General features: G+C 37.8%; 2 protein-coding genes across 2 annotated transcripts; both read right to left on the reverse strand.

The window, feature by feature from the left end:
- Positions 1–239: 239 nt before the first annotated feature.
- Positions 240–7,773, reverse strand: LOC139967119 (uncharacterized). Its single transcript, XM_071970836.1, has 7 exons — positions 7,500–7,773; positions 5,240–5,400; positions 3,822–3,919; positions 2,700–2,824; positions 1,748–1,831; positions 1,204–1,335; positions 240–355 (listed from the first exon to the last, which is right to left on the reverse strand). Exons 1-7 carry the CDS (start codon positions 7,561–7,563, stop codon positions 240–242), a joined length of 780 nt encoding a protein of 259 aa, XP_071826937.1. The 5' UTR covers positions 7,564–7,773.
- Positions 7,774–10,314: 2,541 nt separating this feature from the next.
- Positions 10,315–20,948, reverse strand: LOC139966954 (2-Hydroxyacid oxidase 2-like). The gene is made up of 8 exons (XM_071970459.1): positions 20,540–20,948; positions 19,719–19,876; positions 17,877–18,153; positions 17,289–17,473; positions 15,788–15,879; positions 14,587–14,748; positions 13,520–13,589; positions 10,315–12,985 (listed from the first exon to the last, which is right to left on the reverse strand). Exons 1-8 carry the CDS (start codon positions 20,692–20,694, stop codon positions 12,927–12,929), a joined length of 1,158 nt encoding a protein of 385 aa, XP_071826560.1. The 5' UTR covers positions 20,695–20,948; the 3' UTR covers positions 10,315–12,926.
- Between the last annotated feature and the right edge of the window lie 1,494 nt (positions 20,949–22,442).

Raw genomic sequence — 22,442 nt, forward strand, 5'->3', positions numbered from 1 at the left:
AAAAAAAAGGACCGGGTGACAAAGCTGTCCCCAGGGACCCCCCAACTCGGATTTCCAAAGCATAATCAGTAGGTATTTGGCCTAGGCCTTACTCTCTATTCAACTATCTATACATAGGAGCTTCCGCCAAAGAAAGGGGTGTGGGGAAGCAAAAGAAAACAGAAAAAAAAGATTTCAAAATAATTACCAAACCCTTTCAAGATGTGAACACGATTTTACAATTATTCACCGTGACTCACCTAAGCAACGATCCCCAGTAAATCCAGTGCGGCATTGACACGTCTGGCCGAACCCATGGAGTTACCACAAACCATGTTGACACCGTTGCAGTCGGCATCCATAGTACAAAGGTTCTCTGGTAAGTATAAAGCGAAAGATGTTATCGTTATCGCATGTATGTATATATATATATAAATATATATGTATGTATACATATATATATATATATAGTATATATATATATATATATATATATATAAATATATATGTATGTATACATATATATATATATATATATATATATATATATATATATATATATATTTGTATATATATATATATGAATAACGGAAAAACTGTTAAACAACTATACTGCATTTAGAGAAAGGCTGGATCTCGAGTGAGATACAATAATTAAATTAGGTAAGTGATTGGAAGTAAAACAGCCAATGTTTGGTTTTTGCAGAGCTTTCCAGCAAACTAGCTCTTTTTCAGTGCATTGATCACCGAAAGTGACAAGGAGAAGCAGAATTGAAACTATTTTATAGAGAAAAGCGTCGGCATGGTTTGTGAAGTCATATATATATATATATATAATATGGTTGTGAAGTCATATATATATATATATATTATATATATATATATATATATACGCCTACAGTAGAATTACTGGATTCGAACCTCTGGACATACAATCAGCGTCCATAGCCTAGGGTGTCCGCATATAAAGCGGGAGGCCCTGGTTCGAATCCCGGTAGAGGCTGGAAGTTTTTCACTGTTCTGGATTTTTCAACTCACTACGATTTCAATTATTTATATATATATATATATATATATATATATATATATATATATATATATATATATATATATATATATATATATATATATATATATATATATATATATATATATATATAAATGAAATCGAACTGAGTTATATATATATTCATAGGTACCCGATTTGTTCTGTATCTTACTCACCAGTGCAGCTCATTGATCCCTGAACCGGAATTGCGCCCACAACACAAACGCAGTCGTAACCACCTACCGTGTTAACACATTGAGTTAGTGCAAATGTACTGCAGGGGTTTGCGATTGCGCATTCGTCAATATCTATGGGAGATAATTAACGCAAAACACAAATTAATAATCATCAAGATACTGTACGTACTATGAACTATATCTCAGTGAATATTTATCTGTAAGATAAAGTTTGCAAGTCCAACCTAGCGGGTGCAATATTACAACCCTTCCCGATGCTGTAAGGACACTAAACATTACAATGAAAACAGCAGAAGGCACAAACAAACAAACATAACAACAATAAAAACATGTGTATTAACAACAATAACGAAGAAAATACTTTAGTGTGAAAATAATAAACTTTCATCTTGAATATGAGGCTCCCTCCAGCCCCTCCTCTTTCCCCTCCCATCCGGCTGCACTCAGCCTTCACTTTTGTTGCTTCATTTTTACTTAACACTTGGTTACATGATAAACTCATTAGGCACAATTATTCCCTTACCCACACATATCGAGTCCGAATTTTTCTGAAAGCCCATGTCACAAGGGCATCTTTCGAGTGAAACAGCGGTTAAACACGACGTCTCTATCGATGAAAAAAATTAAATATTGGAAAGACACGGTAGGATAGCAAGACGATATATTTATATACTGGCAACATGTAACCAATTACGCATGGTGATGCAAGTGCTAATTATGTGGGACATGTTCGGCCAATGGAAATGCAATGAGGCATCGGATGAAGAGAACTGGGGCGAAGAAGGGCGTGAAGCAATGGGGGGGGGGGGAACATGTGCATAGAAGGGAGTATGTAAACGCAATTGACAAGGCACTGGGGAACAGATAGTTAGCCTGGTTCGTTGCAAACGAAACAGAAAACAAAACGTTAGAAAAGGGAAGTAAATGATAGGGCGGGCGGCACCATATACGCTAAGTATAGAAGGGCTTCGTACCAACAAAATGGAAGCGTTACTTGTCGACAAATGAAAGTGCTCTTGGCTAGGCAGAATGTATTACGAAAGGAACACATTTAAATATCCTTTCCCAGCAACTCCTTTGCAATGTAGACCAAAGGCAATCACTTACAGCGAAAATTTCCATGAAATAAAACAATGGAAAACTTCGAAGACTAAACACTTTCGTGCTTGATAATCTCGACGTACAGCCAAACTTGTTTGAAGACTCGGCGCAGAACAAGGCTTAAAATCTAGCAAATCTACTATGGTAGGACAATTCGGGGAGATAAAACAGGTAGACCAGTTTTTCTTCAGAATTGTATAGAATGTTAGGAAGATGTTGTACTGACTGATAGCCTGTATACGGAAGTGGGTTTAGCGGGGACGTATAGTGCTGAAGCGCTAACAAGTTTGGCAGGTTATATAGTATAGATGAGGGAAGTGTGTGATTTGGAATGGAGACAGGTAAGACAGAGAGAGAAGTGAAGTACATCTTACCTGCACAGTTCACGGGGACCTGACAGAGGAAATCTCGTGGGGTAGTACAGGACACATTAGACCAAGTGCCATCCCCATTAACAATCACACAGTTTCCAGTGATCGCATCGTTGGACCAGTTTACCCTTGAAAAGGACAGCACGAATTTTTAAGCAAAAACACATCTTCATTGTCTAGACTAATCTTTTATCTAGTTTTATTCTTTTAATTTAATTTCACATTTTGTAAATGTATCTGACAACAAAGAAAGAAAGAAAGAAAAGAGGGAAGGGAAGGGAAGGGAAGGGAAGGGAAGGGAAGGGAAGGGAAGGGAAGGGTAGGGAAGGGAAGGGAAGGGAAGGGAAGGGAAGGGAAGGGAAGGGAAGGGAAGGGAAGGGAAGGGAAGGGAAGGGAAGGGAAGGGAAGGGAAGGGAAGGGAAGGGAAGGGAAGGGAAGGGAAGGGAAGGGAAGGGAAGGGAAGGGAAGGGAAGGGAAGGGAAGGGAAGGGAAGGGAAGGGAAGGGAAGGGAAGGGAAGGGAAGGGAAGGGAAGGGAAGGGAAGGGAAGGGAAGGGAAGGGAAGGGAAGGGAAGGGAAGGGAAGGGAAGGGAAGGGAAGGGAAGGGAAGGGAAGGGAAGGGAAGGGAAGGGAAGGGAAGGGAAGGGAAGGGAAGGGAAGGGAAGGGAAGGGAAGGGAAGGGAAGGGAAGGGAAGGGAAGGGAAGGGAAGGGAAGGGAAGGGAAGGGAAGGGAAGGGAAGGGAAGGGAAGGGAAGGGAAGGGAAGGGAAGGGAAGGGAAGGGAAGGGAAGGGAAGGGAAGGGGAGGGGATAATGCAGACGATTGAACAGCCGGTTGCAGGTCTTCAAAATGATACATTTAAAAAAGAAAGAAGTGGGCAACAATATGAAAGTGGATTATTACCAATGTTGTTAGATTACAGTAGATCGTACAGTGCATTATGTTGATTGGAGTGAGTGAAATAATGTCTTCATATTCAAAGAAATCGAATCCTTTCGTTGTCGGATCTGCTCGAGTGCAGCTTTGATAAACAATTAATATAATTATAAGGTTACTCCAACTGAAGTATAGCAAATGTTATCCACCATTTCCACATGTGCACACACATACACAACATCTTTAACTTACGAAGTAGGTGTTGTACCATCAGCTGTCCATGTAAAGCTAGCTAGATCTAAGCCTATCCAGTAAGGAGACACACTCCCCGACAACTGATTCAAGATTGCCTGTGAATTTGACAAAGTATAATATCAATATATTTAACATTTTACAACAGCAGTGGTGGGTGGAACTCAGTAGAAGAAGGGGAAGGGATATATATATATATATATATATATATATATATATAAATATATATATAATATATATATATATATATATAAATGAAAATCGTATATATATATATATATATATATATATATATATATATATATATATATACACGGGCAGTGGCGGAGTGGCCACACGGGCATTTGTTTGGGCAATGCCCGGTGGGCTGGGGAGCCTGCTAAAAATTACAGCCAATTTTCACAGTAGTTAATAGAATACAGACTGGCTGTATAGAAATATATTTTTTAGAAATATATTAGAAATATATTTGTAAATGGGAATCGCATGGGTAACTGAGAAACGCATGAAATCACCATGTTAGTTAGTCCTGATAGTTCGTAACAAAAGAACGTGCTATTTGCAACCCGTCCGTGCTAATATTTTTTACGACAAGATATACAAGTACGGTGACCAATGCATTCTGACATATACATAGCATTGGCTGAGAATACAGATTTTATTAATCTGCACCTCGAACTTCAGAAAACGAAGTAAAATACGGTAAAATCTTATTAGATTATTTGGATATCGCTCAGAAGCTAATTTCTGAGAGATTATGTATGAATTTAAAATGACCCACATACAGCAGGGTGTTTGGTTATCAAATTTAGACGAATGTTACTCGTCGAAGAACATCTTGAGGCGTTTATGTTGATGTCTGTAGAAAAAAGGATCTTGGCCAAACTTGACACTAAAAATATCATTGATGGTGTGGCTGCCAGAAGCAGCGAACTGCGTAGGCTCCTACTCTCGTAGACATGACATGTGCTCGTGTTATTGAACATATATGTTTCAGTGGATTTTATCTAGGTTTTTTTTTCATTTATTTTCAAGCATGTTGTCACAAAATGCTTGAAAAACTAAATAAAATCTAGTCTAAAACATATATTTTAGTGTATTTTTTAGTTTCATCAAGTGTTGCTTCTGGAAAATTATTTTTGGGTCTTTTTTAAAGGATTACTGTAACCTACAAAATTGGGAAATATCGCAGCATTTTGCATCTATAGGCATTCCTTAACTTCCAAAAAATCTCAACCCCTCCCCTTAGACCCCTCCCCCAGTACGGCGATCACTATGTAGTAACATATCAATGAATAATGGCCCGGTCTAAGTGAAAAATTTCTGGGCCGGGTTTAAGACCCAGTCCGCCCCTGTATATGGGTCAACAAATGAATATTTCCCTATGCATGAAATCACTGATGACATAAATACTCTACCTGAACTTCAGATATTGGGTCTACTTTCAGTAGTGAACCGCCCGTGGTGCTCTCACAAGTTGCCAGAGCAGTTTCATAATTTTGTGATACTGCCATTTCTTGGATACAAATAATGGCTAGCGTATCAGAGATGTGCAAAGCATAGTTAGTTGGACAACAACCTGTAATGTTAAAAAAAGAGAAAATATAGAGAAACAGTGAGAAAATATATATAGATGCATGGTATTTGTCCAGACTGACAAAGATATAACTTTGTGTATGTGTGGGTATTGGGGGTGCGTGACAAAGGTACGGGTATGTGCAAGGTGAATTTGGGCTGAGGATGGGTGAGGGGCAGTGGCGGACTGGCCACACGGGCATGCATTTGGGCAATGCCCGGTGAGCCTGGTAAAAATTACAGCCCATTTTCACAGTAATTAATAGAATATAGACGGGCTGTGTAGAGAAATATTTTAACTGTGGGAATCAGCTCATGAAATCACCATGTTAATTAGTCTGTTCTATAATTCGTAACAACAGAACGTGCTATCGACATTCCGTCCGTGCTAATGGAATTTGTTTAGGTTTTTTCAAGCATGTTGTCACAAAATGTTTGAAAAACTAAATAAAATCCAGTCTAAAACCTATATTTTTGTCTGGTTTTTTTTTTACGTTTTTAACTTTCCTCAGTTTAATCAAGTGTTGCTTCTGGTAAATTATTTTTGGGTCATTTTTAAAGGTTTATTGTAACCTACAAAATTGAGAATTATAGCAGCATTTTGCATCTTGGCATTCCTTAACCTCCAAAAAATATCAACATACCCCTCCCCGGCGATTACTGTGTAAGTAGCATATCAATGAATAATCGGCCGGTCTAGGTGGAAAATGCCCGGGCCGGTTTTAAGACCCAGTCCGCCCCTGGCGAGGGGTGAATGAGCTTGTTAGGAAAGGGGTTTTGTGGGGGCCGGGGGGGCTGAAATGAAGTAACGTCACTGTTTGCACTTAAATGTCCTGTTGGTAGTGAAATATATTATCAGCGTATGGCAGTTTTTTGGTACCTAATTACGATAAAAAAAATACAAGATTCTGGCGAGGCTATTTAACCATAAAATCCGTTAAAATCACTCGCTAGGCTATTTAAGTTGGTAATTTAAAACAAAAGAGGTCTAAAATGTGCATGGCTGACTAATTTAGGTAGGAAAATACATCTTTGTGACTGAGGAACTGAGACGGATCCAGTATGCAATGAAAGAAGGGGGTAGGCTATACCTGGCCCTACGGTCGCACAAGGGAAGTACCATATTGGTACATGAAAAAATGGTGCATTTGAGGCATATGACTATAATTTTTCTTATAATAGGTCTAAACGCAAGGTTGAGCTAAAAAAAAATACTTGGAAATGGGCTGGTTAAGGCATTGACACCGCCCAGGCTGGATCGTTTCCTAAGGGCGCTGGGTACGGAGGATTGGTCCAATGCTTCTAATACTGAGGTGGTGGGTACGGAGGATTGGTCCAATGCTTCTAAAACTGAGGTGGTGGGTACGGAGGATTGGTCCAATGCTTCTAAACTGAGGTGGTGGGTACGGAGGATTGGTCCAATGCTTCTAAAACTGAGGTGGTTGGTACGGAGGATTGGTCCAATGCTTCTAAAACTGAGGTGGTTGGTACGGAGGATTGGTCCAATGCTTCTAAAACTGAGGTGGTGGGGAGATTGTTCCCATGCAACCACCACTCGTCCCATGCGCACGCCTTTGACACTCGAAAGCATCGACAAAAAAAGCGCCAACTTAAATTCTGCTTCTCAAAGTGTTACTGTTATTGGTATATTCCCGAAGATTAGCATATTCCATCCCTCCAAGTTGTTCCCATTCTTATTCCAACTATGTGACACACACACACACATCGGCCCCCCTCCTCAATAGGGAACCACACCCGTCCCTTCTCGGACTCACCTTCCCCAACCCCGCCCGGACAATTAGGCCTAAACTAACTCATGCAATTCTTAATATTGGTCTTTCGCATATCTTTTCATGTTACAGTACATGGCGTTGAATATATAGGCTATAGTTATCATACCCATCGTTGTATTTAACCGAATCTATATCATTATTGTATTTGAATAGGACGGCGTTACGCACCGAAATTCATGCCGTTTAACTGTCTAAAGTTTTACAACGCTGTACCATCGTTAATATGCCTAACCTTAATAAGGCTGTATAAAATCGTACCATTACCAAAGTTACAACTCAAGTGAACCATAAAATTCAATAAAATACTCACTTTGTTGGAAAGAAACTGTTACCATGGAGAGAACTGAAAATAAGAGTAAAATTGTGCCCTTCATCGCGGAGACTATTTCCTCAGAATATAGACATTCACTTTATCCCAATAAACTTTTCATATTTTTCTCCTTTTTCACAATAATCCACAAGTTCTGTATACGTTGTACAACTGCTTGAACGGTAACCTTATAACAACGTTATACGTATAGGAATTCATACAAACGAAATGGTTCACCAAATAACACAATAAATAACTCGTTTTGAAACCACTGAACCGAAAAAGGTGAACAAAAGTCAATTATGAACTTTGCGATTCAATTTATGGTTGTTAGCATCATTGAACTGAACCATGGAGCTGTAGGCGGGGTTCGAGTTAGTCATAGAAAACCAAACTAACACTGAATGTGTTTTGTTAAAATACAGAGAAACCAGAATGCCAAAATGCATTGTGGTTTCGATGATGTAAAATGAGACGTTTTTTTCATGGATCTGACGTAATGTATATTACAACATACTTGATCTTAGTAACACAGTGAAAAGCAGTGTGATGTGACACACAATAAATTCACAATGACACAGGCTGTCCTGATATGACCATTGACCTCAACAACAGGCAAGTTGTACTAAATGTGATAGATACATCACCATACTAAATATGACATCTGGCCTTGTTGAAATATTGTGTAAAAGATGGTTTTCAAAATTTGACCCCTGGTGAACTCAGAACGACCATTGACCTCCTCCCACAACATTATGTTTCTAATTGTAGGCTACTCAATGTGGTACAATTACATACCAAATATGCGATCTGTCCCAGCTTCCATTAAGATATTATATTTAGGAAGATGCGTCAGTGTAGAGAGACAGGTAAGAGGTGAGTAGAAAATGTTTGGCGTTTTTTGACTTCAAATGACCTATGACCTCCAACCAAAAGCAATAACAGTCTCCTTAACTTTGATAAGGTCCATCTAAAAACCAAAGATGAGATCTGTCACAAGTTCTCTTCTTGAAATATCATGTTTACAAGGTTTTCACAATTTGACCTCTGATGACCCCAAAATGACTTTGACCTCCATCAAAAACAATAGACTCCTTGTACTCAATAAGGCACTCCTACACACGGGATACGACATCTGTATAAGATTCCCTTCTTGAGATATTGGGTTTATACGATTTCAGAATTTGACCCCATGGTGACCCAAAATGATCTTTGACCTAAAAAAAACAAAAAACAAAAACAATATTCTTCTTTTCCTCAATAAGGTTCTCCTACATACAAATCATGATATGTATCCAAGCTTCTCTTCTTGAGATATTGTGTTTACAATGTTTTCCCAATTTGACCCCCGATGACCCCAAATGACATTTGACCTCCACTAAAAGCAATAGGCTTCTTATACTAAATAAGGCGCTTATACGCACAAAATATGAGATCTGTTTAAGCTTCACTTCTTGAGATATTGTGTTTACAATGTTTTCACAATTTCACCCCTGATGACCCCAAATGACATTTGACCTCCACTAAAAGCAATAGGCTTCTTGTACTTAATAAGGCGCTTATACACACAAAATATGAGATCTGTTTAAGCTTCACTTCTTGAGATATTGTGTTTACAATGTTTTCACAATTTCACCCCTGATGACCCCAAATGACATTTGACCTCCACTAAAAGCAATAGGCTTCTTGTACTTAATAAGGCGCTTATACACACAAAATATGAGATCTGTTTAAGCTTCCCTTCTTGAGATATTGTGGTGACCTCACGTATTTCGCGTGGTATGCTTTTTCATTCCATTTTAAAAGCTTTCACAATGCATTAATATGATAGTGGCAATCCAGGTACACGATATGACTGACAGACTTACTTATTTACATGTTATACAATAACTTCTGTCAGTTCATGTCACATTTCTTCAATACAGAAAATTAATTGATACATTTATTTTTCCCCAACTGCAGGGCTCATCAGCTTAAGTGTCTGGGCTACTTAATCTCGTGTGCGAACCATTAATTAGGTCAGCTCTTCAGCATAGAGTACAAAAAAAATATTAAAATATGAAATTAAACATGTCTATAAGATCAGCTGCAGTCAGAGGCGAAACCATTTTGTACCGGGGGGGGGGGGCTAATCTCATGTCGTCCAGGGTAAGAAAACAACATATGTTGTTGTAAAAATGGAAGGTGCTTAGATACAAAATGGTGCTCTACTTTCCACCTTTTGAAACAAATGTTCTTCTTAATTTTTTTAATTGTTCAAATTCAAGTACTCTGACCTTTAAACAAAAAGCCCTGAAAGAAAGAAAGAGTGAAGGCCACCACACTGTACTATTCCTATATGATTAACCACAATGTCTTTGAATACTTCGCCGTATCAGCCATTTCTTGTAACGAGGATTTGAAGGAGTCTCTCATAGAAGCAGGGCCGTGCAATAGGCCCATGCCAGATGGGAAATGTAGGCCCTATTTCAAACTGCTCATTAAGTATTTTTGTTATCGGTGCAAAATATATATGATTTATGTAATGTATACATGTACAAGTAGTAGTGTTCATGATGTACTTATAAGTAACAGAACAGTATTCGAAATTTCAGATCACAATTGGTAATGACTTCTTCACATTCAGAAATCCAAACCGTACTTTTCTTTGGGCAAATTCGTCAATTACACCAGAAAAAATAAAATCAAGCAACTTTGCTTTGTCACTATTTGATGTTCAAATTTGCTAATCCATTCAAAACGTTCTTGAACCACTGTGATAGTTTATACGACCTTAACTACGTCACAGAATTGATCAAACAATAACAACATGCCATTAATATCTCAGTAATTTAATTCATTCGATTGAAAATTAAGTCTTAAACACACTTGGCATAACACATAAAACAAGTTCTAGATAAATTACAATGATTTCTGTCTTTTATATTACAAATAACAAAGTTATTTTGGTTTCGAACAGTAAAGTTTTCGTTTGTCGTTGTATAGTTACAGAATGCTTCAGTTAAGATGGGTTTCATACGGTACGTACCAGTGGCGTAGGAAGGTACTTTTGAGTGGGGGGGGGGGCTGAAGACTGATGGCCGGCCTGGGGGAGGGGTCTAAGGGGAGGGGGTGTCCCCCTCCCCTTCGGATTTTTTTTGCATTTCCAGGGGGCCTCAGATGCAATTTGGTGCAATATAGCACACTTCAACCCACCCACTCCATTTTGTATATAATTTTGCATTTTCACCTGGCCTTAGATGCAATTTGGTGCTCCAAATGAGATTTTTTTCTCATTTGGAAATGAAAAAGGGGTTTTCTGACTTGCGAAGCGGGGGGCGGAATGATACTTCCGCCCCTCCACATTTTTCACTGGGGGGGCTGGCGCCCCCCCAGCCCCCCCGGTTCCTACGCCCTTGGTACGTACATTATCAATGTTAAGGAAGACTCGACTGGACGGTACTTTTGAACTACGACGATAATTCCTTTCACAATTAACATGATGTTACATTCATATTCTTAATACAGACCATCAAATATGACTCTGACTTTTCATCAAATCAAACACTGTTAATATATGGAACAAAGAAACAATGTCAAGTTGATATATATATAAAAAGATCCTCAAAATACATCATATTATTACAATACTTGCATCAAAATAATTGCATGAGAATCAATTGAGGTAGTGTCATTTTTCCTGCATCAATAATAATTTCACTGGTTATTCCAGTTTTGATTCCTGTATCAAATATATCGATACTATACCACAGGCTCACCTTATATACAATAAAATAGTTTAATATTTCTTGCACAAAGATTTCGGCAAGAATATTTACTGTTTTTGTACTTTCACATTATTGTTCCCTGTTAAGGCTTTGTATTTTTATTATTTATCGGATCACTCAACTTTTATTAAAAAATAATACTTTTAAATTAAAAATTAATTGCAGTAACACAAATTGATTAATAAGAATCTATTGAGGTTCTGCACGGTTTCCTGCAAAATACATCATATTATTACAATACTTGCATCAAAATAATTGCATGAGAATCAATTGAGGTAGTGTCATTTTTCCTGCATCAATAATAATTTCACTGGTTATTCCAGTTTTGATTCCTGTATCAAATATATCGATACTATACCACAGGCTCACCTTATATACAATAAAATAGTTTAATATTTCTTGCACAAAGATTTCGGCAAGAATATTTACTGTTTTTGTACTTTCACATTATTGTTCCCTGTTAAGGCTTTGTATTTTTTTTATTTATCGGATCACTCAACTTTTATTAAAAAATAATACTTTTAAATTAAAAATTAATTGCAGTAACACAAATTGATTAATAAGAATCTATTGAGGTTCTGCACGGTTTCCTGCAAATACATCATATTATTACAATACTTGCATCAAAATAATTGCATGAGAATCAATTGAGGTAGTGTCATTTTCCTGCATCAATAATAATTTCACTGGTTATTTCAGTTTTGATTCCTGTATCAAATATATCGATACTATACCACAGGCTCACCTTATATACAATAAAATAGTTTAATATTTCTTGCACAAAGATTTCGGCAAGAATATTTACTGTTTTTGTACTTTCACATTATTGTTCCCTGTTAAGGCTTTGTATTTTTTTATTTATCGGATCACTCAACTTTTATTAAAAAATAATACTTTTAAATTAAAAATTAATTGCAGTAACACAAATTGATTAATAAGAATCTATTGAGGTTCTGCACGGTTTCCTGCATCAAGAATAAGTTTTACCGTTCACTTTTTATTACCTCCTTTTATCATCTACATTTTTATTTGTTAAGTGACTAGAAAAAATAAGGTGACTCGAGTCAGGAGAATTACGGACAATCATTTGACCGTATAATGAAAGAGATTCAATCCAACTCTGCTATCCACTAAACATATTGGATGTGCACAGTCACTCCCCCTCCACACAAACCCACCACCCTCGCACTCTGCCATTCTCTCCCCCATCCCTCTGGACATAAAATATGAGTTGTACTCAAAATAGAATACTTGGTAACTCACATATATCATATATACCCACATACCATATATACCCACATATAACCCACATATACCATCATGTGTATCTACATCACAAGTGCAAGCAACGAATCCTACTATAGATGAACATAGATTCTATTTGCTGCATGTTGTATTCAACATTAATACATACATACACACACACGCACATAAACCCGTACATACACCCATACATACATCTATAATATGAGGTTTTCTGACACGAATGTTTCTCTACACTCATAGAAAATGATTATTAAAAGTAAAACCATGCTTAGCATGAAGTATAACTATTCCAACTTGAATTACCACGTGTGCTTCTAGGAGATTTAAATCTTCCTCCACACCAATGAAAATGACTTCAAACATCATACAAGTATTAAGAGGAGAACCGTTCACTTTAAAATAGAGACTTCAACTTAACAAGAGATGAATCCACATCTTGGAGAGAAGAGCAGCCTGCAGAAAGAGACCATAAAACATAAGAAAGTACAAAATTACAACTTGTTAAAAAATATCAAATAAACTAAGAAACATCAGGCCTACATTTGTCCCTCATAATCTTCTGTGTACATTCTTCACTATACCACATATTGCTCATGGAAAGCTGTAATTTAGAGAGAGAAAGTCTGGCTTATGGTCACACTAAGAACATGCACACAGACTTAGGCGACATTTTAACGGCTACATCGACTGTGACAGTGTTGTATAGGCCTTTAGTTGAGTGACAATATCTTTTATGAAGAACACTGAATGGTTTGTAGACACAATAACTAACAACAGATCTTTTACTGGAATAATTTGCATACCAATGGTATGCAAATTGAATAATTTGCATACCAATGGATCATATGCAGTGAACAGCAGTGGCTACTACTTTAAAAGATGAGATCTAAAAGTTATAGTTGAATCTACCAAATTAAAGAAATCGAATTCTTAATTAAATGAATTAATGAAGTTACATTTAATTAAATGAAATGAGTTACACATTACCACACATTGTCAGTACTGTCTTAAATTCATCTTCAAGGATCTGTAGAACTCGTTTAACGCCTTCTTTTCTCTGATGAAAAAAAGAAGAAAAAACAAGAAATTGGGGAATGTCGACAATAACACTGTCATTCAATGAATTTTCTGCGTGAAAACACATTCTTTTATAAAAATTAACCAATGGCATCCAGTTTTGAATTTCAGAAATTCCATACACAAAGACAGTACACAGGAAATAACAATACAGTTAGTTTTAATATCGGAACAATGCTCTGTTACTCTTCTAACAATGTACGAAAGATTCAGCAGTTAGATCTAACATAACAAGAGAGATTACAATTACATCTCCGTATGCAAATAAGAAATCTGCTTTAAATTTTTGCTCTGAATTGGTCTAAAGTACCAATTGACCAATTGACAAACAGCTCCCACCATGTACAGTTTCACCTAAAAAATTTGATTAAAGAATTTTCTTGTAGACTGCTCGTGTACATGAGACTGACATCACACATTTCTGTTGTTTATAACTTCAACTGGCTTGTGAAAATCTGAGGAGGCTGAGTACTGAAATGACGGTAGCAAATGAATTATATAAAAAGGGAGTGTTAGCTCAGTTGTTAACGCTGGTGCCTTTCAATCATAAGGTCCCGAGTTTGAGTCACTCAAAGATTAATGTATGTGGTCCAGTTACAGAGTTGTGACAATTGACAATTCATAATCATGGACGTTAAAATATGAATCTAAGAGACCGACTTCGGTCAGCTTGTGGCTTTGATAAGCCAATGATGGCTTCTTCGCGAGTTCCTGCTTGCAGGAGGATCTAAAAATACATACATACATGCATAAAACAGACCTTTTTGCCTGGAAGGTAGTCATTTTATGATGCATGTGGAGAAAGCTGAATGGCTTTTACCAGTCACTTCACCCTCTGTACTGGCAAATCAATCTAACAGTTTTACTCTTTCAAAATTGTTAATAACAAAGATTGGAGTCTTGTAGAAATCAGAGAGGAAATTCCGAATCCATTAACAGGTTTCAAGACTCCCAAACAATTCTTTTCCGGGCCTTACCTTGACTGCTAAACCCCACAAGACTGGACGACCAATGAAAACAGCCCTCGCTCCCAAGGCCAGGGCTTTGACTACGTCACTGCCAAATCTGATTTCTCCATCTAAATAAACCTCGATCTTACTGCCCTTCACAGCTTCAAGAACCTCTGGTAGAGCAAACAGCTGAAAGAAGAGGATATTAAAGTAGAGTTTGTCGTCAGTTGAACTCAAATGATCTTTGACCTCCACAGAACACACCAGGGTTCATTTGTCACTCAGGTACATCTACGTTCCATGTATGATGTTCATCCAAGCTTTGCTTTTGGAGTTGTCTCAAGACATTGACCAATTGTTTACCTCACATGAACTTTGACCTTCAAAGAATAAGGATGTTGTACAGGACTCATAAGGGGGAATAGACATACCAAAGGGAGACAATCTTTACATGCCAATTTGTCACACACATATGCAGTCCCATGTATATTATAACACCATAACAGTATGAAAATTGCATTTAATAAAAAATTAAATTGAAAATTTTTCTTTCTTTGCCAGGATTGAATAACATTCTGCTGCACCTAAATTTGTTGTGGTCATTTGTATTTGTGAATATTCATAACTAGGACTGATCAAAAAAATAATCTCTGTCATTTGTGAATATTCATAACTAGGACTGATCAAAAAAATAATCTGTCATTTGTGAATATTCCAAACTAGGACTGATCAAAGAAATAATCTCTGTCATTTGTGACTATTCATAACTAGGACTGATCAAAAAAATAATCTGTCATTTGTGAATATTCCAAACTAGGACTGATCAAAGAAATAATCTCTGTCATTTGTGACTATTCATAACTAGGACTGATCAAAGAAATATTCACTGTCATTTGTGAATATTCATAACTAGGACTGATCAAAAAAATAATCTCTGTCATTTGTGAATATTCATAACTAGGACTGATCAAAAAAATAATCTGTCATTTGTGAATATTAATATCTAGGACTGATCAAAAATATAATTTCTGTAATTTGTGAATGTTCATAACTAGGACTGATCAAAAAAATAATCTCTGTTATTTGTGAATATTCATAACTAGGACTGATCAAGAAAATAATCTCTGTCATTTAAGAATATTCATAACTAGGACTGATCAAAAAAATAATCTCTGTCATTTGTGAATATTCATAACTAGGACTGATCTCTGTGATTAGCCAAACTCACAGGAGGTTGAACTCCAGGCAGCTGACGTCCTCCATGGCAAGACACAATTATAGCATCGACTCCGGCTTTTACCGCAAGCTTGGCTGCTTTGGCTTTTGGAAACATAAAATGCAAGAAAACCAATTGAGCGGTTAGATGAAATTTACAAATGATTAAAACACACAGTTTGATGAAGTTGTCTTCTCCCACTTGCAACCGAAGGGTCATGCATAGTCAAGTACAGCATGTAGCATCAAGAAATTACTATGAATTAGCTTTACCGGTAAGCTAGGAGCTGTGAGGAATTCACTTTCAACAAATACAGTAAATATCAGGAAACTAAGGACTACCAGAGGTGTAGCCAAAATCAGGGTGACTTAGAAAGTTCCACTCTAATAACTAGATCTGAAGATACTTTGGGTATGAGCATGAGAGAGGAGGGCAGTAGGCTAGAATAGGGCAGTCGGATAGAATAGCCCACTCATTGAGAGGACAGTGCTAAAAGGTCTATACCAATTTGCCTAGAAATGAAAGAGGGAGACAGGGAAGTGAGGAGTAAAAGTCAACTGTTTTGTTGCCAATGATGCATTAAGGTCATTTTGTCACCTTGTGAATGAAGTTGCATCATATGTTGATTTGCATTTCAAGCATTGTCTTTTAATATATGCATGCATATATATCCACACATTTCACTAAAACCGCAGTGAATATTACACTGAGGCTGACTTGAGCACATAGAGCTGTTGCCAGGTACTTCAAAGACATGAAAATGAGAGATTTGAAAATCTACGTTTTGGTAATAGAACACAGTATTAGGCAGAATCAAAATGAAAAGCTGCAGCAGCTGCAAACATCATCCTGCTCAGGTCAAATGAATCAATACAAAACAACATGAATTATCTCTTAAGACCAGCACAATAGATTCCTAAAGACCTTAAAGGGAGTGAAGACTGGCGCACAAAGGTGTAACTGAAGTGTTAGACCCCACCATCGATCCCAGAAAATACACACACAACTTGCTACCGTCGGTAATAAGACACTAGTGTTCAGTCAATACATGCAGTTAGCGGTCAATACCCACAACACAGTATACATACCAGCGATGGACATCTCAGGTCTAGATAAAAGATAACAAGGTGTCAGGTTTCATTACTGTCTGCATTTTGTAGCGACAAGAAAAAAACTTCACTTGCAAGCAACAGAAAGTTAACTTTTTCAGAGGGCGGCACGCGGTTTGGGGCGAGTCTTCAATGCCTTTAAAGCCACCACGATGCAATTGATACTGTAGCCCCCTCAACCATCCTAGTTTGACATGGTACGTAAATACCTCTGCCTTGTTTGTGTGTTACTTAACTCACAAAAAACAGTTTAACAAATTTTGAAGCTTCAGGTAAGAATATAGCGATTCTATTCATTACTGACATAACTTGAACCACAGTAAATGCTTGGCACATCCTTAAAATTTTCTGTATCAAAGTTATCATAAGCCTCCAACAAAGGGAAGAACAAACCTCAACCATACCTGTTAAAATCCCTTTTAACACAATAGGAAGCTTGGTTTGACCTTTCAGCCAAGCTAGGTCCTCCCATGTAGGTGCACAGAAGGCTTCGAAATACGCCGTACCATCAGATGGATTCCACAACTCGTGATCGCTGTACTTCCTACTTTCTCGTGCTTTACCTTTGAGGTACGCTACATTTGGAGATCTGAAGGAAGCAACATGTAAAAGACACAAGTTTCTACTTTTAACGATGTCTAAACCAGAAAGCTCACAGGCTTATAGTGATTCCTTGCCAAATATACTTGGAAAGCTGAAAGTAGCAATGCATCCATTGGAAGCATAACTTACTCATTTTCGAATTTCTAACAAAATAGGGTCATTTACCATTATTCTAGCTGCTGCAATGAAAGGTACGGGTTATACTAAGAAGACACAGAAAACCCAAAAAGACAAATGAATTAGTGATGATTTCTGGCATAGTTCATATGATCATATTTAATTAGATCACGGCAGTCACGACACCCACTTTTGACCATTGCTGAATTCATGTGACCAGCAAGGTTCTTGCACTCGAGTTTTTTTGACTAAACAACAACAACAATACTTACATAGTTATTGTCATTTCACTTGGTACAATCTGTTCATCGACTTCTTCCCCTCTCCCACTGCTAGAAATGTAGTCGACTGGTGAATCCGCTGTCACCACGATAGCCTTAAATCCATACTTTTCTGCATTCCTCACAATGTGAAGGGTGTTCCGTTTGTCTTTGAAGAGGTACGTCTGTGCCCAGTGGAGCCCATTTGGGGGTACTTTACTGCCAAATTCATCAATTCTTAGGTTTGATACTGATGAATATATCATAAGAGTACCAAGTTCTGCTGCAGCTGTTAAGAAAAAATGATCGGCTCAATTTTACTGGAATGTTCATCATCGACATAGAAAAAAATGCTTCGTTTTAAATTACAAACGTGGATCTACAGCAGAAAGTAAAAGTTTAAAGGAATTGTCTGGTGGAAGATGTTTATACATTGTCCTTGTAGTTCTTATTTTACTCTTTCTAACCAAGTGAAATTTTCCACATTCTACATTTTCTTCTTGTAGAAATCTGGTTTTCAAATTCACCAGTTTCTCACCAAAAGCACCGTTTGTTTGAACGCATCAATTTGGTGATTGACGTAGTGCAGGCAAATAGGCAAAACGAGCGACTTGAAGTTAGCACCTCTATTTCCGCAGCAAATACACTCTCGTGTGTACACGCACACAGGTGATTGCCTATTACATATTACGTACATATCGCGAACGTATTCAGCCTACATACCCAGTTGGTAACGTACATAGCGTTGCACGTAATACACTCTCACACTCAAACCACAGTTCGTAAACTGTTCTTCGAAATCGCTGAAATAAAATTCACGGATCAACTTTACAGTAAAAGGAAACTTGAAGTATTTGGAACACCGAAAGATGAAACTTGGCGGAATCAATGTCAGAGCAGAGTGTAGCACCGAGAAGCTAAGGCTTCGCAGAACTGTCCGATTGTAAACGTTAGAGTAGCCTACATGCAAACATTCTTCGCATTGGAGCTGTACATCGCAATGTAAACAACAAAGAGTCTGCTGATCAAACTTATCTTGTGTTACACAAAGACCACGAAACCACCGATCTACTACATATATGGCGGCTTAGGGAGTTTTTGAAAACACATCTTATTTATAAGAAATTTCACGGAATATTAAGGAAGGAATTAATTTGTATACAAACACGGTTTTTGTTGTGATTACTGTAGGTAATGTGCGGAGCGTGGGTTATGTCGCAATCTGCATTTGCGAAGATGACGTCACGTTCGGTACTGTTCAAATCATATTTGAAATGTCTATCCTTAACGATTAAAAAACTGTTTCTCTGTCAAACGCAACAGTAGTGTTCTCATACTTTGACAACATTTTTAGAAAAACATTTATCGTTTTTTAAGGTAACTTCTTAGGGCTACCAGACAATCTTTTTAACTACTGCCTTGAAGTCTTTTTATTTATATTGTGCTTACAAGCCGAGGTGTCAGTCTCACACACATAACATCACCATTCTAACGATCGGTTTTGCATTCAGTAAGGAATCAAAAGAGAGTGTGGTGGCCAATTGGCTAAGGCGTAGGACTCGTGATCCAAGAATTGCTGGTTCCATTCCTGCCTAGTTCATTACGTTGTGTCCTTGGGCAAGATGCTTTATCTCACTTGCCTCTCTCCACCCAGGGGTTAAATGGGTACCTGTGAGGTAACTTGTCATTGAGCGCAGTATATAACTGCAGCCGCCTGGAGGGATTGTCTCTGGGGCAGGTTATCATTGACCAGGGGTAATATAACGTCTGTAAAGCAATTTGAGACCTATCGCTGGTGTAAAGCGCTATATAAATATCAAATATTATTACATTAAAGCGAGCAATCATTAAAACCTTGTGCAGTAAGGATATCCCCGTCTGGAGGTGCTACCACTGCTTGGTCTGCTGTCGGCGCTATGCATATTGGGATCCTGATTGGCTGTCCTAGAAGTGTTGTCCAGGTGCTTGGAAAAGGCTGACGGGCTGTGAGGACATTTGGTTGAAGCCAATATCTGTGTAGGGAGAAAGTTTATGTATGGTGGAGTCAGATAACGTTACATTGCAATTCCCTTACCTCATTGTACATATGTATAACTGTGATATAGATTTGTAGAGCTACCCTGATAGAAGTTGTAGTTCCCACTGTTGCTAGATCATTTGTAACCAAACTTTACCGTAATTTTTTTTTTATTGACACAGCCTCAGTGAAAGTGGCTGAAAATTGATACAGTAAATAATAAGTGTCATTGTCTATTTCGAGCCATATTCACGGGCCATTAACTAGAATTATACAGTACTTTTCAACAGATAAAAACAGTGAGGGGAACTTTTATTCCCCATGATTCTAGCATTTGATTGACTTGAGCCCTTCCAAAGATTAAATCTTGTTACTCACTCTGATGAACTCTGGACAAAAGATCAATAAAATTACATAGTTGAAGGTCAGAAATTAATGTACTGAGAAAATCTGATACCTTGTCACTTCTGTTGTCCTCTTAAACTACACTATTTTTGCTATCAGCATTGCAAAGTTACCATACTGCATCAAGCAAGATATACCTATGCATAACTACAAGGGTGTTTTAAAGGTATAACTTCAGTGAATACCGGGGTATCATCTGAGGTAACTTAGTCATCTATCAAATTCAAAACAAAAAAAGTTTAGCTTAGGCAACCTGTTGAAAGCCTTTTGCATTTCTCTCCTAGTGCGTTTATCTCCAAATGTGATGTACGTGACTGCAAAGCCTAGCCCTCTCTCTGGAAGTTTCTGAATAGCAACTTCTTCAAACTCTTGTAAACTCTTCAGTTTTATTAACGTCGAATCTGCCATTTGCAAACGTTCCCCTTCGTTACGAGTTAAAGTTAGGCTTACGTCTAGGGTAACGTTAGAATTTAACAAGGCAGCCTAGTCTCACTCTCAGCATCACATCTAGCCTAACGTTAGTCCTGCTCGCAATTCTTATGATCTGTTTACATCTGTCCTTGTACGTTCACCAAGCCTAGTAGTAGTAGCAGGGAGCTGCTACTCTAACGTTAGAGGAGCAGCTCCCTGGTAGTAGTACCTTGACCTTCTGCACTGCCAGCTAGTATCAATAATAATATCAAACAGACGACACCGAAGTTTAGAACTCTGGGACGCCAAATGAGCAACTAATGTGTACATATTATTGCTAGTCACTTTGGGTCTTGATTTCAGAAATCTATACCACAGCAATGAACAATGTCAAGTTAGGCCTCTAATATACAATCAACTTATCTTATACAACCGACCATTCAAGTCGCTCGCCCCCCGAAATAGATTAAAATGGCCCTGGGAGAGCCGATCTCGATGGGCGGTAAAAATCCACTCAATCTGACGGCTGCAATTAAGTCGCTCTTCACCACCGCTACACCCCGCTACTATAAGAACTATGGTTCAAGTGGTAGCATTCACTCTCCGCCACCACCCGGAAAAAACGCACTAATGGTTTTTTGCTTGACTGGGCCAAGAAGGGGATGGAGGGGGGGGGGGATCGGTTCAGGTCGTTATACAGCCTCTGTTGGCTTACAAACCGGGCGATCATGCATCTTTCCTGGGCCATAATAGATCACTGCTTATAGTGAGAATTTACAAGTTTCCGACAACTGTTTCCCGACAAATTTCATGATCTTACGGACAAAACTGAAAGATTTCCCCAACCTCTCTCTCTCTATTCCGACGGGCAATAGAAATTATTTCACGGTCTAAAGCTTTACCCCCCCCCCCCCACCGCCAACAGCCCCATAATGAAGTCTCTTAGGGGAATGGGGCGTTGGGAATGCGCCAGGAGAAAAGAAGAGTGGGGTATGGTGAGGTGGTGCGAGGATTAGGAAAGACTCTTCGTATATGATATAAGTGTTCATATGATATTTCTCATATCATATATAGCTTATACAGAGATTCGATTGACGGAAAATTTTCTCTCATTAAATATCACCTTGTCGGTTAACAATGATACAAATATACCATAGACTAGTCTTAATTATAAGATAAATATAATTGTTCATATAAAAAAGAGAGCATGGGAACCGAACTTTACACATCCCGTATTCATCCAATGTTGAGGAATACAGTCAATTATCCGGCCTCACCCCACACCCTATACCGACAAAAGTGAACGGCTTGCTGTTCTGATAAAAAGGGTGTTTCATTTATACAAACATTTTTCTTTAAGAGTTACAAGTGTATAATAATAACAATTTTTTTATGAAAATGTGAAGATCGTTCCAAATAATCTGATTTGATGGATAATCTGTTAAATCTAGGAAAAAAATCTGATATTTTCATTTTTATGAATCTGTTCTTAAGAAACCCAGTTTGCTGAAGCTTGTAACATACATTTACATTTTGTTTTACCGAAAGTATAACAACAGACGATATGCTGTGAACTGATATGCTGTGTGGGGGATTTCAAGATAACATTACCGTATGAACATGATATAATTAATGAAATAAATGAAATTACCACAAATCCTCTGTATTGAACAATATTAGAACTGTTATGATCGGTTTTTAAAAAGAAAAAAAATTAGGGGTCCAGCTTCCAGAGCACTGGTAGT

Source organism: Apostichopus japonicus, chromosome 4, assembly GCF_037975245.1.
Source record: "Apostichopus japonicus isolate 1M-3 chromosome 4, ASM3797524v1, whole genome shotgun sequence".
In the NCBI taxonomy this organism is placed as follows: domain Eukaryota; kingdom Metazoa; phylum Echinodermata; class Holothuroidea; order Aspidochirotida; family Stichopodidae; genus Apostichopus; species Apostichopus japonicus.

Coding starts and splice junctions, on each gene's coding strand:
- LOC139967119 (XM_071970836.1), bottom strand. CDS start 7,563: ATGAAGGGCACAATTTTACTCTTATTTTCAGTTCTCTCCATGGTAACA. Junction 5,401..7,499: donor AACAGTTTCTTTCCAACAAA/GTGAGTATTTTA, acceptor TTAACATTACAG/GTTGTTGTCCAACTAACTAT. Junction 356..1,203: donor GGGATCAATGAGCTGCACTG/GTGAGTAAGATA, acceptor TATACTTACCAG/AGAACCTTTGTACTATGGAT.
- LOC139966954 (XM_071970459.1), bottom strand. CDS start 20,694: ATGGCAGATTCGACGTTAATAAAACTGAAGAGTTTACAAGAGTTTGAA. Junction 19,877..20,539: donor ATGCAAAAGGCTTTCAACAG/GTTGCCTAAGCT, acceptor CTCCCTACACAG/ATATTGGCTTCAACCAAATG. Junction 14,749..15,787: donor TGCCTGGAGTTCAACCTCCT/GTGAGTTTGGCT, acceptor CTCTTCTTTCAG/CTGTTTGCTCTACCAGAGGT.